At 36.3% G+C, this 20,462-nt stretch overlaps 1 protein-coding gene across 3 annotated transcripts in view; it reads left to right on the plus strand.

Moving 5' to 3' along the window:
• FAF1 (Fas associated factor 1) overlaps positions 1–20,462 on the plus strand; it is a 474,908-nt gene that overhangs the window by 50,492 nt on the left and 403,954 nt on the right. The window contains exon 2 of one of the 3 annotated variants that reach the window (XM_029946447.1): positions 14,193–14,261. In XM_029946447.1, the coding sequence (XP_029802307.1) occupies positions 14,193–14,261 (69 nt within the window). Of the gene's footprint in view, positions 1–14,186; positions 14,262–20,462 lie in introns of those variants that run through there. The other 2 variants (XM_029946449.1, XM_029946448.1) reach the window with 2 other exon arrangements.

Raw genomic sequence — 20,462 nt, forward strand, 5'->3', positions numbered from 1 at the left:
TATTTCTGCCCTGATTTTTATTATTTCTTTTCTTCTGCTGGGTTTGGGGTGCTCTTGCTGCTTCCCTTCTAGTTCCAGTAGGTGCTCTGTTGAAGTTTCAGTTTGCGCTTTTTCTAGTTTGTTGAGATTGGCCTGGATTGCAATATACTTTCCTCTTAGGACTGCCTTTGCTGCATTCCAGAGATTTTGGATTGTTGTATTTTCGTTTTCGTTGGTTTCCATATATTTTTAAATTTCTTCTCTAATTGCCTGATTGATGCAATCATTCTTTAGTAGGGTGATTTTTAACCTCCACATTTTTGGAGGTTTTCCAGACTTTTTCCTGTGGTTAATTTCAAGTTTTATAGCATTGTGATCTGAAAGTGTGCAGGGTATGCTCTCTATTCGTTTATACTTATGGAGGGCTGTTTTATGACCCAGTATGTGATGAATCTTGGGGAATGTGCCATGTGCACTCGAAAAGAAGGTGAATTTCCTATCTTCAGGATGCAGAGTTCTAAATATATCTATGAGTTCCATCTGTTCCAATGTGTCGTTCAGGTCCATTGTTTCTTTAGTGATTTTCTGTCTGGTTGATCTATCCATTGCTGTCAGTGGAGTATTAAAGTCCCCTGCAATTAGCACTTTTTTGTCAATAAGATTGTTTCTTTCTTTGATTAATCGGTTTATGTATTTGGGCTCTCCCAAATTTGGCGCAGAGATATTTATAATTGTTAGTTCTTCCTGATGGAGAGATCCTGTAATTAGTATGTAATGTCCTTCTACATCTTTTGTTACTGCCTTTAATTTAAAGTCCAGTTTCTGATATAAGTATGGCTACTCCAGCTTTCTTTTGGTTTCCAGTCACATGATAGATATTTCTCCATCCCTTTACTTTCAACCTGCAGGTGTCTTCCGCTGGAAAGTGAGTGTCTTGTAGACAACAAATAGATGGGTTTTGTTTTTTTTATCCATTCTGCTACCCTGTGTCGTTTGGTTGGCGCATTTAGTCCATTTACATTCAGTGTTATTATTGAGAAATGTGGGTTTAGAGTCATTGTGTTCTCTCTAGAATTCATGTTTATAGTGGTGTCTCTGGCACCTTGTATTTCTTGCAACATTTCCCTCATAGAGTCCCTCTTAGGATTTCCTGTAGGGCTGGTTTGGTGGTCATGAATTCTTTCAATTTTTGTTTATTTGGAAACACTTTATCTCTCCTTCTATTTTGAATGACGGTTTGCTGGATAAAGGATTCTTGGCTGCATGTTTTTTCTGTTCATCACATTGAAGATTTCCTGCCATTCCTTCCTGGCCTGCCAAGTTTCAGTTGATTGGTCTGTAACCACTCTGATAGGTTTCCCTTTGTATGTGAGGGCCCTTTTCTCCATAGCCACTTTCAGAATCCTCTCTTTATCTTTATATTTTGCCAGTTTCACTATGATATGTTGTGCCATAGACCGATTGAAGTTACGTCTTAAGGGGGTTCTTTGTGCCTCTTGAATTTGAATGTCTATTTCTTTTCCCAGATTTGGGAAATTCTCAGTTATAATTTGGCCTAATATACCTTCAGGATCTTTCTCTCTGTCTTCCTCTTCAGGAATTCCTATGATACGGATGTTGTTCTGATTGATTGTATCACTCAGGTCTCGATTTCTCCTTTCTTTATTCTGGATTAATTTCTCTCTCTTTTTTTTCAGCTTCCTCTTTTGCTATAACTATATCTTCTAATTCACCTATTCTTCTCTCTGCCTTGTCAGTCCTCGAGGTGTCTGCCTCCAGTTTGTTATTCACCTCATCTATAGCCTTTTTTAACTCATCACAGTGCCTAATCATTGTCTCAGTTGATTCTTTGATGCTTTTCTGAACCCCAGCGATTAATTTTATAACAAGTTTTTTAAATTCATGATCCGGTATGTTGTCTTGATCTGCCTTGAGCAGTTCTGTGGCTGTGACTTCCTCCTGGAGGTTCTTCAGGGGAGAATTCCTTTATTTTGTCATTTTTGCTAGTGTTCTGTCTCTTGTCACCTTTAGAAAGCTTGTTGTTCACTGTGCACTTGTTAGTATTTCTCTGTTAAAGGAGGCTTATTGACTGTCCAGGGCCTGTCGTTTCAGGAAATGTTCTTTTAATGGTGTCTCTCAGTTTCTCTTGTTGTGCCTTTGAATATTTTATTTTTCTACTCAGCATTATTTGGGACTCGCTGTCATGCACACTTTGGCTTGTTTCTTGGTGTAACCCTAAGAATGAAAACAGACAGATAAACACGGAGGGAACAGTAACACACAAACACACAGACAAATCAAACAAACAAACACATTAAAAGGTGGAATGAAAATCAGGAGACTGGAGAGTAAAGAGATGAAAAGAAGAGAAGAGGAAAAGAAAAAGAAAAAAAATAAAAATAATGGGGGTCCGAGACAACAAAGGACAGTGGACAGTCTAAAAGTGTATGAGCAGTTGAGGGGAGAGGTAGGGATGAGATATAGGAGAATATATCTGGATTGCAAGAAGGTAAATAAAAGGGAGAAAGGAGAAAGGAAAATAAGGAGTAAAAGTTTTAAAAAACTTAAGTAAAAGAAAGTAATAATAATAAAAAAATACATACAGAAAAAAGAAGAAAAGAAAAAAAATGAAGAAAAAGAAAGAAAAAATATTATAAAAAAACCAAAAAAGACATAAAAACCCCCAGCAGCTCCTCCTTGTGGATAGGTGTGGTTTGGTGTGGTAGGTCTAGGAGACTACTCTCAGAGGCTCAGCCTTGGTGTCTGCAGAGATTAGATAGGCGGCAAGCTAAGGTCAGCTGAACTAGGAACTGTAGGCCACTCTGTTGAGTCCAATCTCCTTGTGCTGGGGTTGAGCTGAGTTGTATTTTCTAGGCCTGCCTCGGTTCAAAGTTCCAGTCCATGCACTTTTATGCTACCACAGATGAGATGTATTTGCTTTGGTGGCTGGCTTCTTAGGGGGAGCAATCGGTTTGTCGGGGCTCAGGCTGGGATTTCGGCTGCCCCTGCCTGAGGCGAGATGCACAGCAGGACGTGAAGTGCGCACTGTCACAGACCCAACCCCCAGTGGGGATTGTGTTAGCATTAGAGGAGGAATGAGTGTGCAGCTGTTGCTGGAGGCGCTGGGAGCTGCTGGAAATGAGCTGGGAGCTCCTGCAGCCTGCGAGTGCACCCAGGTCTCCACTGCCACCAACTCCCTGCCGGGATCGCGCGGAGGTGGGGGCTATCCCTGTTGGCACCGGGGATTCAGGGTTTGCGCGGCCAATGCTGGGGGCGAGATGCGCCGTGGAAATGAGGTGCACGCTCCCACTCCCAAAACCGAGATCGAAGTCAGCACCCCTGACACCGCCGCTGCAGAGGTCGCCGACTCCTTGCCAAGATGGCGCTGGGCTGGAAGCTGTTCCTTCCCTTGCACCACCTGGGTTTGGGATTTAGGCTACCCAGCAGTTATCTATGGAGTGAGCTTCTCTCTTCAAGCGCGGTTAAGCATTCTTTACCTCTTCCCCAGAGACAGTACTATGAGCATGTTCAGTCTCTTGTCTCTTCCCTTTGTCTCTTGGGCTCTGCGCGCTTGCCCTGCGTTGGGCTGGGGCTCCCACCTCCTCTGTCCGTCTCGGGCTGTTCTGTATTCCAATCTCCCCAGTTCGCACTCACTCACTCAGGTATCCTTCAGGTTCTCTTCCTTCTGGAGTCCGTATTTTCTCCTTCCGCTCTTGCAGATGAGAGTAATGTCCTTCTCAGTTCGATCGATGGGGCATACGAAGTTCACAGAGCTCCTTTCCTCTCTGCCATCTTGGCTCCTCCTTTCCTGTCAGAAATTTTATTATAAAAAGAAAAGAAAAATAGTGAGTGATAGACTTTCAGATAGTATGGAAGAGTGAGCTAAAGACCCTCTGTTAATCCAAAATATAATCAGCCAACAAAAATAAAACTGTAACAAGAAAAAATTAAAGGTCTTCATTCTAGAAAGCAAGAAATGAGAGTTCTCAAATGCTAGAACTCAAATGGAAATCACTGCTATTGCAATGGGTAGTTCTTGAAGGCAAAAATGCCCTTTTAATCTGCATATAGATATAATGTTTCTGAACATCGATCTTGTGTCCGGAGATGAAGGATAAGACGTTAGGCCTATATAAGCAAAGAGCTGTAAAAGCCTGGTGCCTATCTCCAAAATAGTGTCTCGTCAAATAATACCCATTGATTCAGGCCATGGTAAACAAAGTGATCATTCACATAGGAAAATAGAAAAGGCATCATCCTCAAAAAAACTGAATTACAAGATTGTATCAAAAGATTAATAAGTAATCAGAATTAGACAAATAAGAACTGGTCCAGAAGTAACGAAATGACTGAAGTTTCACCCAAGGTTAATCTAAGAAATGCTTTTATAAGGACACAGCTGAACCCAAAGTGTGAAAATCTTGCTGAAGATGAGCTTAATGTCAGAAATTATATGCCACGGAGAAGCCACAGTTACAGTGAGCAGATGCTTAAAATTGAAGAACAACTTGGGAATTGAGCCAGCCAGCTACCCTGTATGATTCTTTTTATAGTTCTAGGCTGTTGTGTGTATGGTCCCTCATTCAGAATCAGTCATTAACCATTAGAAAGTACAGTAATTTTTTTGGTTTGTAATTTTTAATCTCTACCTCTACTGGTCTCTTTATTTCCCATTTCTTGCTTATACCTTTTTCTGCACACCTATTGAATTCTACCCCAGCTTTCATAGAGAGAATACTGATTTTAGAAGACAAGGGATATTAGTTTGTACTACTAGTGAACCCCTTACCACGAGGAAATACATTTTTCAAAAATTGAAATTTGTATAACAAAATCAACCAACTTAAAATGTACAATTCAGTAGTAATTAGTACGTTTAGTGTTGTAGAACCAATACCTTTATTCAAAACATTTTCATCGCTGAAAGGAATACCTTGTGTCTATTACACAGTCACTCCTCATTCTTTCTTCCCTTCTGGGGAACCACCAATTTGCTTAGTGTTTCTACGGATTTACATCTTCTGGGGGTTTTGTATATGTAGAATCATATTATATGTGACCTTCCGTGTCTGGGTTTTTTCACTTAGTATGTTTTTGAGGTTGTCCACGTTGTAGCATATATCAGTTCTTCATTCCTTGTGTGTATGTGTACATGTATTATATATATATTTATCTACTTATTGATGGACAGTTGGGTTGTCTCTGTATTTTGACTGTTATGAAAAAATACTGCTGTGAGCATTTTTGTACATATTATTGTTTGGATAGATGTTTTTAATTTTCTTGGATATACATCTAGGAGTAGAATTGCTAGATCATGTGATAACTATGTTTAACTTTTTGAGGAGCTACCAAACTCTTCTCCATAGCAGCTGAACCGTTTTACCTTCTCATTAGCAAAGTATGAGGGGTCCAGTTTCTCGATTTCATTTTCTGTTTTTAAAATTATATTTATGTACTTTTAATTACAACCATGCTGGAAGGTGTGAACTGGTACTCATTGTGCTTTTGATTTGCATATCCCTAATAATTGGTGATATTGAGCATCTTTTTTCGTGTGCTTGTTGGTTATTTAGGTATCTTTGGAGAAATAACTGTTCAAGTTCTTAGCCCATTTTGAAATTAAATCATGTTCTTGTTCTTCAGTTGTTAAGTGTTTGTTATATAATCTGGATAACTAGACGCTTATTAGATCTTTGATTTGCAAATTCTCTTCCAATATATAGGTTGCTGTTTCATTTTTCTCAGCAATGCTCTTTGATGCACACAGTTTTAATTTTGATGAAATGCAGTATATGCATTTTCTTTTGTTGCTTACGTTTTTGATGTCACATCTAAGAACCCATTACCAAACGCAAGGTCATGAAGATTTACCCTTATATTTTTCTAAGACTTTTATGATTTTAACTCTTTTATTTGAGTTAAATAATCCATTTGCGTTTATTGTTGAAAATATGGATTGAGGCAGAGGGTCCAAACTTTATTATTTTCCATGTGGATATGCAGTTGTCTCAGCATTGGTTTTTATTTTTTTATAAGAAACATATATAATTTTAATTTTAGAGAGTATGAGCAGGGGAGAGGAGCAGAGAGAGAGAGAGAGAGAGAGAGAGAGAAAATCTTAAGCAGGCTCAACGTTCAGTGCAGAGCCCAATGTAGAGCTTGATCCCACAACCCTGGGATCACTATCTGAGCCAAAATCAAGAGTTGGATGCTCAACCAACTGAGCCACCCAGGCGCCCTGTCTCAATACTGTTAGATGAGTAGACTATTGTTTCCCTATTGAATTGTTTTGGTACTCTTTTCAAAAATCAATTTGGCTATAGGGGCACCTGGGTAGCTCAGTCAGTTAAGCGTCCAACTTCAGTTCAGGTCATGATCTCATGTTCAGGAGTTCAAGCCCCGCGTTGGGCTCTGTGCTGACAGCTCAGCACCTGGAGCCTGCTTCAGATTCTGTCTCTCTCTTTCTGCCCCTTCCCTGCTTGTGGCCTTGTTTTCTCTCTTTCAAAAATAAACATTAAAAAAAAAGTCAATTGGCTATAGATGTATAGGTTTATTTCTGGACTCTGAGTTCCATGATTTTGTTCTGTGTGTTTATCTCATATCAGTATCACACTGGATACTGTAGCTTTGTAGGAAGCTTTGAAATCAGGAATTGTGAGTCTTTTGACTTTGATCTCCCTCACCCCCCAAGATTGTTTTCACTCTTATGGGTCTTTTTGAATTTGAAAATCAACTTTTCCATTTTACAGAATTACATTTTGGAATTTTTATTTGATTGCATCAAATCTGTACATTTCTTTGGATAGTATCATCCTCTTAATGATAGTGAATCTTCCAAGTCATGAACATTGGTTGTCTTTTCACTGATTTAGGTATTTTAAAATTTCTTTGAGCAGTTTTCAGTGTGCCAGTCTTTTACTTACTTAGTTAAATTTATTTCTATGTATTTTATTCATTTAGACCATATCATAAATGGAATTATTATTCATTGCTAGTGTATAGAAATACAACTAACTTTTGTGTGTTGATCTTTTATCCTACAACTTTGCTGTGTGTGTGTGTGTGTGTGTGTGTGTGTGTGTGTGTATCTGAAGTCCTGAGGATTTTCTGTGTTTAAGATCATATTATCTGGGAATAGGGATAGTTTTATTTCTTCTATTCCAGTTTTGATATGTTTTATTATTTTTCTTGCCTAATCTGGCAAGAATTTCAGATACAATGTTGCATAGAAGTGGCAAAAGTGAGCTTTCTTATCCTGTTCTTAATCTTAGGGTAAAGGTTTTTAGTCTTGCATCATTGAGTATGCTGTTAGTTATGGGTTCTGTATAAATATATTTTATGTTAAAGAAGTTCCCCTCTAAGGGTACTTGGGTAGCTCAGTCGATTAAACGTTTCACTTCAGCTCAGGTCATGGCTTGTGGGTTCGAGTCCTATGTCAGACTCTGTGCTAATAGCTCAGAGCCTGGAGCCTGCTTCAGAGTCTGTGTCTCACACTGTCTCTCTTTAAAAATTTTTTTTAATGTTTATTTATTTTTTGAAAGTGCTCCTTGATTCATAGTTTATGTGTTTTTATTATGATAAAATAAATCCATATATTTATGGATTTTTCAGATACTTTTCCTGCATCATTTGAACTGATATTTTTGTTTTGTTTTGCTTTTACTTCAGTCTATATATGTGGTATAATGATTCCTTTGTGTTGAATCACTTTTGCAATCCTGGGAGAAATCCTCTTTTAATATGTAGTTGGTTCTGGTTTGCTATTATTTTGCTGAGAATTTTTTCATTTATATCCACAATGGATATTGGTCTGTGTTTTTCTTTTTTAGTGCTCTTTGTCTGACTTCGTTATTAGGATGCTTCTGACTCACAGAATGACTTACAAAGTGTTCCCTCTTTGGTTTTTTGAGGATGATTTATAGGATTAGTGTTAATTCTTTTTTATATAATTGGTAGAATCTAGCAGTGAAGCCATCAGGTCCTTGGCTTTTCTTTACTAGGAAACTTTTGATTACTAATACAATCTCTTTATTTGTTATAAGTCACTTTGGATTCTCTGTTTTTTCTTGAGTCAGTTTTGGTAGATAGTATGTTTCTAGGAATTTCTTGCATTTCATGTAGGTTATCTAATTTGGTGACATATAATTATTCATAGTATTATTTTCATACTTTTACTTTAGTAAGGTCAGTAGTAACATCCCTGCTTTCACTTCTGGTTTTAGTATTTTGAGTCTTCTCTCTTTTTTTCTTAGCCAGTCTAACTAAAGGTTTGTCAATTTTGTTAATCGTTTTGAAGAATTTCTCTTTGATTTTGTTGATTTTCCTTATTGTTTTCTCTGCTATTTTATGAGTCTCATATTTTTGTTATTTTCTTCCTTTTACTGGCTTTGGGTTTAGTTCTTTTTTGTCCCTTAAGGTGTTAAGTTAAATTATTTGTTTTAATCTTCTTTTTAAGACGATATTTACAGGTGTATGTTCCCTTTTAGTCATAAAAGATATTTTGTCTGATTTCTGTCTTCCAAAATTCATTGAAACTTGTTCTTATATGTTCTTTCTTAGAGAATGTTTCATCTGCACTTAAGATAATACATATTGTGTTGTTTTTGGGTAGAGTGTTCTATAAATGTTATATATCTAGTCACTTAATAACTATATTTCAAGTCCTCTATTTCCTTATTGATGTTCTGTTTAAGTCTATCCTTTATTGAAAGTGTGGTATTGATATTCCAACTATTACTGTAGAACTGTTTATTTCTCCTTTCAATTCTGTCCATTTTTTCTTCAATATTTTGGAGGCTTTGTTATTAGGTATGAATATATTATTTTTATATCTTGATGTGTTCCTTTATCAAGTCATTTTTATTCTCTTATAAAAATTTTTGACTTAAAGTCTGCTTTATCTGATATTAGTATAGCGAACCAGCCTTTTTTTTTGGTTACTAATTGCACACATATTTTTCTGTCCTCTCACTTTTCACCTTTTTATGTCTTTGGATTTTGAAGTGAGTCTTTTATAGACAGCGCATAGTTGGATCATGGCTTTTTATCCATTCTGCTAATCTCTGACTTCTGATTAGAGAGTTTAATCCATTTATACCTAAAATAATTACTGATAAGGATGCAATTAGTTTGGCTAGTTTGCTTTGTTTTCTGTGTCATTCATTTTTCCTCAATTTACTCAATTCCATTATTATCTCCTTTTGTGGTTAGTTGACTTTTTGGTACTGTACTGTTTTGTTTCCTTTCTTATCTCTTTTTCTGTATATTTTTTAGTTATTTTCTGAGTGGTTACTCTAGGGATTATAAATAGCCTCTCCATATTATAATAATATAATAATATATTTTGAATTACTAGCAGCTTAACTTCAATAGCATACCAAAACTCTACTTCTATACAGCTCCATCTCTCCCTCTTCATGTTGTTATTATACTTTACGTCTTCTGTGCACATTAATGTCGACTTATACATTTTGTGTTCATTAATGTAAATTTATAAAATTGTTATGCATTTGTTAAATAATACAGAAAAAAGTTACAAACCAAAAAATATAATAATACTGGCTTTTGTGTTTACCTATGTAATTACTTATTTATATTAAAATTTTTTAAGTGTTTACTCATTTTTAAAACAGAGAGAGAAAGACATACACAGAGCATAAGTGGGGGAGGGGCAGAGAGAAAGGGAGACACAGAATCTGAAGCAGGCTCCAGGCTCTGAGCTAGCTGTCAGCACAGAGCCCGACATGGGGCTCGAACCCACAAACCGTGAGATCATGACCTGAGCCGAAGCCGGACGCTTAACTGACTGAGCCACCCAGGCGCCCCGAGTTGTCTCTGTCTTAATCTGTTTGGGCTACCATGACAAATACCATAGAACAGATATATTTTCTCACAGTTCTGAAGGCTGAAAGTCTGAGATCAGTGGTGCCAGCATGGTTAGTTTCTGGTGAGAACTCTTCCTGACTTGCAGATGGCCACTTTCTCTCTTGGTTCTGATGTGGCAGGGACACACACACACATACAAAATACTCTCAGGTGTCTGTTCTTTTAAGAGGAATTAATTCCATTATGAGGGCCCCACCTTCATGACCTCATCTAAACCTGATAATTTCCCAAATCTCCCCCCATCACTGAGTGCCATCACAGTGGGACTTAGGACTTCAACATCTCAATTTTGGGTGGGCAGTGGGAGTGGGGTACAAATATTTGGTACATAACAGTCTCTGAAATCTTTTCTTTAGCTGTGGTCTGCTAATGGTATGAGAGAGATTTTCTTGAATATGTGGAGTAAAAAAAAATAAAAAGATAAGAGAAAAAAAAGAAAGAAAATCCTTCCTTAGTTTTTGTGGTCTATCTCTGTGTTGGAACACTCTAACACTTAACCAGGCTGTTTGTTTGTTTACAAGTCTCTCTTTACTTCCTGTTTGTGCCAAGCCTAGAGAATCGGTAGTTTTTCAGGTTTTTTCTGAATAGATGTCTTGCCTTGGACACGTGCGTGGCTTTCTAAACTCCCAATATTTTTTAGTGCCCTAATTTCCCAAAGAATCTGTCTTGCCATCTTTTTCTTCCAGGTTTTTGGCATGCCTGTTATTTGCCTCAGTTGGAATATTTTGTCCCAAGTGGCAGTGACTTTTTCATTTTCCTTAATTTTTTTCTGAAGAGTGTCCTCTGTATAGCTGCTCTTTCTGTATTAGGAGATTTTTGAGTTGATAAAACAAAGGAGAGAGCCTTGAGTCAGTCCTACAGGTAGCCCTGCAGAGGTCACAGCAGACAAGTAAAAATTCTTTGAGAACAGCGTCTGCTCTGTTCCCTGTAGAATCAGGGACCAGGGTTCAGCTACAGAAATGTGGGTTAGTATATTCAAGACTGCCACAGAACCAGGAGTGGAGAAAGAGAAATAAAAACATTGCAAAGCTTTCACATTGTTTTGAAGTCACCTTTTTCATGTTTCAGCATTTGTTTGGTTTGTACAAACCTTTGACCAATTTCCAGAATTCTGAGATATTTGATTCTGAGAGTTTTTGTTCATTTTTTGGTATTTCTATGGAGGGATTGGCTCTTGGATCTACCTCCTACATGTTATTCTGAGGGAAAAAAAGATGATGTCATTGAGGAGGTGTATTTTGCTTGTGCTTTTGAATATTTGTTGCTGTTGGGCTCACAAGGCACCTCTTACAGGTTTTCCCACCACTTTTTCCTGTGCAGCTTCTGCCCTATCTTAATTGCTTTTATCATATTTTGGAGCCTTTGGACTATCCTTGGTTTTTTATTCATCTTAAAATGAAGATTGTATTTTTTACTTGTTTCCTTTCTTGCACTTTTATGGTATCCAGGAATCAAATTGTTCCTTCACTTCAAATTTCCCTCTTTTAAAAAAAGTTTTATTTTTTATTTTATTAAAAAATTTTTTTAACATTTATTCATTTTTGAGACTTAGAGCATGAGTTGGGGAGGGACAGAGAGAGTGGGAGGCACAGAATCAGAAGCAGGCTCCAGCCTCTGAGTTGTCAGCGCAGGGCCTGACGTGGGGCTCAAACTCACAGATCACAAGATCATGACCTGAGCTGAAGTTTTGGATGCTTAACTGACTAAGTCACGCAGGCACCTCCCCAAAATATTTTTAATGTTTATTTAGTTGTGAAAGGGAGAGAGAGAGAGACAGACAGACAGAGCATGAGTTGGGCAAGGGCAGAGAGAAGGAGACACAGAATCTGAAGCAGGCTCCAGGCTCTGAGCTGTCAGCACAGAGCCCGACGTGGGGTTAGAACCCATGAACCGTGAGATCATGACCTGAGCCAAAGTCGAATGCTTAAGCAGTCGAGTCACCCATGTGTTCCCTGCAAATTTTCCTCTTGGTACTTTTAATCAACCCTTCTTCCTCCCCTAAGCCTCTGCTAATAATTAGTATGTTTTCTGTTCTTATAACTGCCTTTTCTAAAATGTCATGTAAATGGAATTATACAGTATGTAAGCTTTTGCTGAGCATAAAGTGTTTGAAGATTTATCCCCATTGTTTTGAATCATCTGTAATTTGTTCATTTTTGTTGCTGAATAATTTTCTATTGTATAAATGTACAGTTGAAGGACATTTGGTATGTCTTCTGTTTTTAGTGATGATGAATAAAGCTGTTAAAAGCATTCACATATAATTTTCATGGGAACATAAGTTTTAATTTCTTTTAGATAAATACCTAAGAAGTGGGATTACTGTATCATAACTTTCTAAGAAATTGCTAACTAACTTTGCGAAGTGGCCATATAATTTTGAGATTCTTATATAATACATATATTAGTGTATGAGAGTTCTGGTTCTTCTGCATCCTCATCCTCATTTGATGTTAGTGTTTTGGATTTTAGCTGTTCTAATGTATTGAAGTGGCATCTCTGTTTGTTTTACATATTCCTATTAACTAATGCTGTTGAGCATTTTTTCCATATGTATTCGTATATCTTCTTTGGGGAAGTTTCTTTTGAACTCTTTTGCCATCTGTCCATCCATCCATCTATTTATTTATTATGTTTATCTATTTATTTTGAGAGAGAGACAGATCATGAGCAGTGGAGGGGCAGACAGAGAAGGAGAGAGAATCCCAAGTTGGCTCTGCATTGTCAGTACAGAGCCCAGTGTGTGGGGCTTGAACCCCCAAACCCTAAGATCATGACCTGAGCCAAAATCAAGAGTAGGATGCACAGCCAGCTGAGCCACCCAGGTGTCCCTTTATTATTTATTTTAATTGACTTTTGAGAATTCTTATATTTTGGTTATCATTCCTTTACTAGGTGTGTTTTGCAGATATTTTCTCCCAGTGTTTGGCCTGGCTTTTCATACTCTTAACAGTGTCTTTCAAAGTGCAGTCGTTCTTAATTTTAATGAAATCCATTTTATCAGTTTTTGTGGGTTTTACTTTAGCTGTTGTATCTAAAGCTCATGAAGATTTGTTTTTTTCCTATGTTTTCAGCACTAAAATTAGAATGAAATTCATACATGTAATTAAAAAGGTTTTAGTATCCATGTTAAAAAAGTAAAATGGGGCACCTGGGTGGCTCAGTTGGTTAAGTGTCTGACTCTTGATTTTGGCTCAAGTCATGATCTTACGGTTCGTGAGTTCAAGCCCCACATTGGACTCTGTGCTGACATTGTGGGCCTGCTTTTGGGATTCTCTGTCTTCCTCTCTCTCTGCTCCATGCTTGTTCTAGCTCTCTCTGTCCTATATAAATAAACTAAAAAAACAAACAAACCTATGTTTTAATTAAGCCAGTATGTTCAAAATGGTCATCTCAACACACATTTAATAGAAAAATTATTATTTTAAAAATTTTGATTTTTAACTAATCTCTTCACCCAATGTGGAGTTTGAATTTACAACCCCAAGATGAAGAATTGCATGCTTTATCAACTGAGCCAGCCAGGTGCTCTGAAAAATTATTATTAATTCTTTTAATACTTTTAAAAAGCTTCTTTATTTATTTTTGAGAGAGAGAGTGAGCAAGTGCTTGTGTGTGAAGTTGGGGAGGGATAGAGAGGGAGGGAGAAAGAGAGAATCCTAATCTGCCCTGTTAGTGCAGAGCCTGATGGAGGCCTTGAACTCATGACCCATGAAATCACAACCTGAGCTGAAGTTGGATGCTTAACCAACTGAGCCACCCAGACACCTCTGAAAAATAAAGAATTTACGTTTTAATTTTTTATTAACTCTCCTACCCTCATGTGTATTTCACACAGTGTATCTTAACTCAGTTGAGGCACATTGCAGGGGCTCCCTGTGCATGTATGTCTAATGGCCACGATATCAAAGAGCACAGATCTAGTTTTAGGTTTTACTTTAAATCTGTTATGTATTTTGAGTTACATTTTGTATAAGGTATGGGTTGAAGTTCTTTTTACATGGTTGTCATCAGAAACTTTTTAATAAAAGCTCTGGGCAATTAAAGACCTAGAGATCATTCTGGGCTCTAAAGCTCAAGATTTAAACATAATTTCTGTTATTGCTTTATTTTATTGTCTTTTATTTCAGTGCAGTGTAAATTTACTTGGTAATTAATTTTCAAACCATATTTGTAAAATGCTGAGAAGTGTCAGGCATTTAGTGTCTTGGCTTTATTCATACACCTTTTCAAATTTAAATTACTCATTATGCTTTTTACCTTTATAAGATTAACTGACCTCCCCATTTCCAAATTCATATCTAAAATTCTTACTTTGTTTCCAGGCATGTACAGGCATTGAAAACATTGATGAAGCTATTACCTTGCTTGAACAAAACAATTGGGACTTAGTGGTAAGTGCTTCTTTTTCCTTTTTTCCAGCTTTTTTGAGAAATAATTAATTGGCATATAGCATGTGAATTTAAGGTATATAACCCGATGATTTGATATATTGTGACATGATTAACACACTAAGGTTAGTTAACATATCTGTCACCTCACATAGTTACTTTTTTGTGTGTGATAAAAACTTAAGATTTACTTTTTTAGCAATTTTGAAGTATACAATGTAGTTTTGTTAACTGTAGTTGCCTTGCTGTACATTAAATCCCCATTTATTCATTTTATACCTGGAAATTTTTATTTTTTGACCACCTTCATTCTCCCTTGCTCCTAATAACCACCAATCTACTCTGTTTCTGTGAATTCCATTTTCTTTGAGATGCCACATAAAAGTGAGATCATACAATATTTGTTTTCCTCTGAATTATTTCAAGAGTTTTTTTCTTTTTCTGGCCAGTAATCAAATTTTATTAATTCTTCAATGTCTTTAACATTCCTTATAGATGATTCAGCATACCATAGCCCATTTATAATTTTAAAAGCAGTGCACAAAATATGAATGTCTTATCTTTAATATGAAGTTCATATTTAGTTAGTATTACTAAATTATGAATTCTTAGATAACTTAAATGGTTCTTAAAGTTGTTCTCTTCCCTTACTGTGTATTAAGGTTCCTCTCCCCTGTAGTATTTTGATTGAGATGCTTGGTAGGAGAGAAAAGTCAGACATGTCTAAATGTCAGAATAATTCTATTTGATGTTTTCCCCTCACTTCCTGGGGCTCTCACTATTAATCACTTGTTTCTAAAGCTATTAAAGAAGTGACATTCTTTTGTGGTTACAAAATTTGTTTTTAAGGAACTTCAGACAGTTTATTATAGAGGTAGTTTAATGTTTGGAATGGTGGGAGTCAACTCATAACTAAAAAAAATCAAGTCCTGGTATATCACTACAGAATTGTAATTTATTAACAATTGCGAAGCAAACCAAACATGATTTGTTTAAAAAACATTTTTATAATGTTTCTTTATTTTTGAGAGACAGAGAGAGACAGAGTGTGTGGGGGGGAGGGCTAGAGAAAGAGGGAGACCCAGAATCCAAAGCAGCCTCCAGGCTCTGAGCTGTCAGCATAGAGCCTGATGTGGGGCTCAAACCCACCAACGGTGAAATCATGACCTGAGCCGAAGTCAGATGCTTAACCGTTTGAACCACCCAGGTGCCTCGTAAACATGAATTGTTTAGCAGTATTGGATAGTACTGGTTGTGTTGGGATGACACAGGTGTCCCTCAACGCCTTTCAAATCCTAAAAGTCTAAATTACAATTTTGAAGGAGTGTTAATTTTCAGAGGTCAAAACTTGAGGTGTGGGCTTAGAGCGCTGAGATCAGATATGCAGATATGTTTATATAATCAACTATTATCTATGTGTTTTGTGTAGATTTACTACTTTTAATTATTTTACTCAATATATGAAAAACCTTTATTTTCAGCTTGTACAAGTAAGGGTTTAACATTTTCTAGTGTATTACTCAAGGGTGTTTTCTCTTAATTGTGTCATTAATTTTTTTTAATACAGATGAGAGATTTCTAGCCCTCCCATTTTGTAATCTGCATTTTTCATAACAGCCTATCATGAATGTCTTTATCTAAATAAATGTGACTGCTCATTCTTTTAATGTTCTTTTAATATTTGTATGGTGTTTCAAGGGATGGTTGTAGCATAATAATTTTACCAATAAGTCCTATGCTGTTAGGCAGTTAGGTTTTTTGCTTGTATACACAGTACTGTAGAGAATATTTTTGAACATTCATCTCAGCATGCTTAACCTATTACTTTCCTAGGAGATTTTGAATAAATGCAAGTCATAAGTGAATTTCTGGGTTAAATTTTCTATATATACATTTTTGAGATTGTCTATTTCATTAAACCAGAGCTTCCTTATTTTTCATATAAGAAAAATGTTCAAAGAACATCTTTGGTACTTGTCAAAGTTTATAAATGCTTCTGTGGTCTGACTTGAAATCCATGCTTTTACAATGATTCAGTCTTCTTTTAAAGATAGTTTTATTCTTTTCCTTCTTTTTTCTTTTAAGTTTTTATGTTAATCACCCTCTGCTCATCATGACACATGCACTCCTTACTCTCCATCACCTATTTCACATTTCCCCCCCTGCTTACTTCCCTTCTGATGACCAGTATTAGTGTGTTCTCTAGAATTAAGAGTCTGTTTCTTGGCTTGTGTCTCACTTTTTTCCCCTTTGCTCATTTGTTTTGTTTCTTAAATCCCACAAATGAGTGAAATGATAGGGTATTTGTTTTTTTTTCTGACTGACTGACTGCTCTTGGCATTGTACTCTGTAGCTCCATCCATGTCATTGCAAATGGCAGGATTTTATTTTTTTTTATGGCTGAATAATATTCTGTTGTACATATATACCACATCTGCTTTATCCATTCATCAATTGATGGACACTTGGGCTGCTTCCATAATTTGGCTATTGTAAGTAATGGTGCTATAAACATTGTTAAATCGTGCCATTGCTGGATTATAGGGTAGTTCTATTTTTACTTAAAAATTTTTTTAATGTTTATTTTGAAAGAGAGAGTGAATGTGCATGGGAGAGGGGCAGAGAGAGAGAGAGAGACTCAGAATCCAAAGCAGGCTCCAGGCTCTGAGCTGTCAGCAAAGAACCCCATGTGGGGCTCAAACTCACAAGGTATGAGATCATGACCTGACCTGAAGTCTGACACTCAGAGACTGAGCCACCCAGGTGCCTCTCTATTTTTAACTTGCTGAGGAACCTCCATGCTGTTTTCCAGAGTGACTGTACCCGTTTGCATTCCTACCATCAGTGCAAGAGGGTTCCCCTTTCTCAGTATCCTTGCCAACATCTGTTGTTTCCTGTGTTGTTAATTTTAGCCATTATTACAGGTATGAAGTGATATCTCATTGTAGTTTTGATTTGCATTTCCCTGAATTGAGTGATGTTGAGGATCTTTTCATGTGTCTGTTGGCCATCTGAATGTCTTCTCTGGAGAAATATTTGTTCATGATTTCTGCCCATTTTTAAATTTGATTATTTGTTTTTTTTGGTATTCAGTTGTATCATTTTCTCATGTATTTTGGATACTAACCCTTTATCAGATATGTCTTTTGCAAATATATTCCCCCCTTCCATCGATTGCCTTTAGTTTTATTAGTTGTTTCCTTTGCTATGCAGAGGCTTTTTATTTTGTTTCCCCTTGCGTCAAGGAACCTATCTAGAAAAATATCTCTGTGGCTGATGTCAGATTACTGCTTATATTCTCTTCTATGATTTTTATAGTTTCAGGTCTTACATTTAGGGCTTTAATCCATTTTGAATTTATTTTTGTGTATGGTGAAAGTGGTTCAGTTTTATTTTTTTGCATGTAGCTGTTCAGTTTTCTCAACATAATTTGTTGAAGAGACTTTTTCCCATTGGATATTCTTTACTGCTTTGTCAAAAATTACTTGACCATATAATTATTGACTTATTTCTGAACTTTCTATTCTGTTTCATTGATCTACCTTTCTATTTTTTGCTAGTATCATACTGTTTTGATTTCTATAGCTTTGTAATATAACCTGATGTCCAGAATTGGGATGCCTTCAGCTTGCTTTTTGTTTTCAGAATTGCTCTCTTTGGGTTATTTTGTGTTCCATATTAATTTTAGGTTTATTTGTTCCAGTTCTGTGAAAAATGCTTATGGTATTTTGAATGGGGATTGTGCTGAATGTGTAGATTGCTTTGGGTATAGACATTTTAACAATATTAGTTCCTCCAGTCTGTGAGCTTGGAATGCCTTTCCCGTTTTGTGTCATCTTCAGTTTCTTTCATCAGTGTTTTATAGTTTTGAGAATACAGGTCTTCTACCTCTTTGGTTAGGTTTATTCCTACTTAGCTTATTTTTGGTGCAATTGTAAATGAGATTGTTTTCTTAATTTCTTTTTCTGCTGCTTTATTATTGTTTTCCAGAAATGCAACAGATTTCGGTAGATTGATTTTTTATCCTGTGACTTCACTGAATGAGTGTATCAGTTCTAGCCGTTTTTTGGTGGAGTCTTGAGGGTTTTCTGTATACAATATCATGTCATCTGCAAATAATGAGAGTTTTATTTCTTCCCTACCAATTTGGATGCATTTTATTTTTTTTTGTTGTCAGATTGCTGTGGCTAGGACTTCCAGTACTATATTGAATGGAAGGGGTGAGAGTGGACATCCTGTGTTGTTCCTGACCTAAAGGGAAAGGCTCTCAATTTTTCCCCATAGAGGATGTGTTAATTGTGGGTTTGTCATATATTGCCTTTATTATGTTGATGTATGTTCCCTCTAAACCTGCTTTGGTAAGGGTTTTTATCATGAATGGATGTTGTACTTGGTCAAGTGCTTTTTTCTGTGTCTATTGAGATGATCATACAACTTTTTTTAATGCTTTTATTTATTTTTGAGAGAGACAGCACAAGCAGGGGAGGGTCAGAGAGAGAGGGAGACACAGAGTCCGAAGCAGGCTCCAGGCTCCGAGCTAGCTGTCAGCACATGGTCTGATGCGGAGCTCGAACCCACGAACCCGTGAGATCATGACCTGAGCCAAAGCCAGAAGCTGGACGCTTAACTGACTGAGCCACCCAGGTGCCCCATCATACAATTTTTATTCTCTTACTAACAGGATGTAGCGTGTTGATTGTTTTGCTATTGAACCATCCTTACATCTGAGGAGTAAATTCCACTTGATTATGGTGAATGATATTTTTAATGTATCGTGGGATTCTGTTTGCTAGTATTTGGTTGAGGATTTTTGCATCTGTGTTTTTCGGAGATATTGGCCTATAAGTTCTTTTCTTGTGGTGTTTTTGTATGCTTTTGGTGTCAGTAACACTGGCCTCATAGAATGAATTTGGAAGTTTCCCTTCCTTTTGTATCTTTTGGAATAGTTTGAGAAGTATAGGTATTAACTTTTCTTTAAGGTTTGGTAGAATTTGCCTGTGAAGCCATTTGGTCCTAAACTATTTTTGGGAGCTTTTAAATTTTTTTTTAATTTTTAATTCATTTTTTAATTTGAGAGAGAGAGAGCAGGGGAGAAGGGCAGCGGGAGAGAGAGAATCTTAAGCAGACTCCACTCTAAGTATAGAACCTGATTATGGGGCTTGATTCCATGATCCTGGATCATGACATGAGCTGAAATTAAGAATCAGAAACTCCATTAATTGAGCCACCCAGGCAGTTGTGTTGGGAGTTTTTTGATTTCTGATCCAGTGTTTTTGCTGGTAATTAGTCTGTTCAAATTTTCTATGTATTTCTGTTTCTGTTTGGTAGTTCTGTTTCTAGGAATTTATCCATTTCTTTTAGGTTGTCCAATTTGTTGGTGCATTGTTTTTCATAATGTTCTCATATAATTGTATTTCTGTGATATCATCTATTGTTATTTCTCCTCTCTCATTTGTGATTTTATTTATTTGGGTCCTTTCCTTTTTATTCTTGTTAAATCTGGCTAGAGGTCTATCAATTTTATTGATTTTTTTCCCCCAAAGAACCAACTCCTAGTTTCATTGATTTATTATTTTTTAAGTTTCTACAGCATTTGTTTCTGCTCTAAGTTTTATTATTTCCTTTTTGTTTCTTTTAGGTTTTGTTTTTTTTTCTAGCTTCTTTGGGTGCATTGTTAGGTTATTTATTTGAGATTTTCTTCCTTCTTGAGGTAAGACCATATTGCTATAAATGTCTTTCTTAGAACCACATTTGCTGCACCTCAAAGTTTTGAATTAATGTATTTTATTTTTTTTCCGTGTACTTTTTAATTTTTTCTTTGTTGACCCATTCATTGGTAAGTAGAATGTTATGTAACCTCTTTTTATTTCTGCTCTTTCCAGATTCTTTTCTTGTGGTTGGTTTCTAGTCATAGCTTTGTGATCAGAAAAGATGCATCATATCACTTTGATCTTTTTAAGTTTGATGAGGCCTGTTTTGTGGCCTAATATGTAATGTATTTTGGAAAATGTTCCACGTGTACTTGAAAAGAATGTGTATTTGTTTTTAGGATTGAAAGTTCTGAATATATTTGTTAAATCCATCTGGCCAAGTGTTTCATTCAAAGCTGTTGTTTCTTTGTTGATCTTCTGTTTAAATGATCTGTCCATTTGATGTACGTGTTCCCTACTACTACTATTATTATTTTTTAATCAATTATTTACT

This window comes from Suricata suricatta, chromosome 8 (assembly GCF_006229205.1).
Source record: "Suricata suricatta isolate VVHF042 chromosome 8, meerkat_22Aug2017_6uvM2_HiC, whole genome shotgun sequence".
Classification (NCBI taxonomy): Eukaryota; Metazoa; Chordata; class Mammalia; order Carnivora; family Herpestidae; genus Suricata; species Suricata suricatta.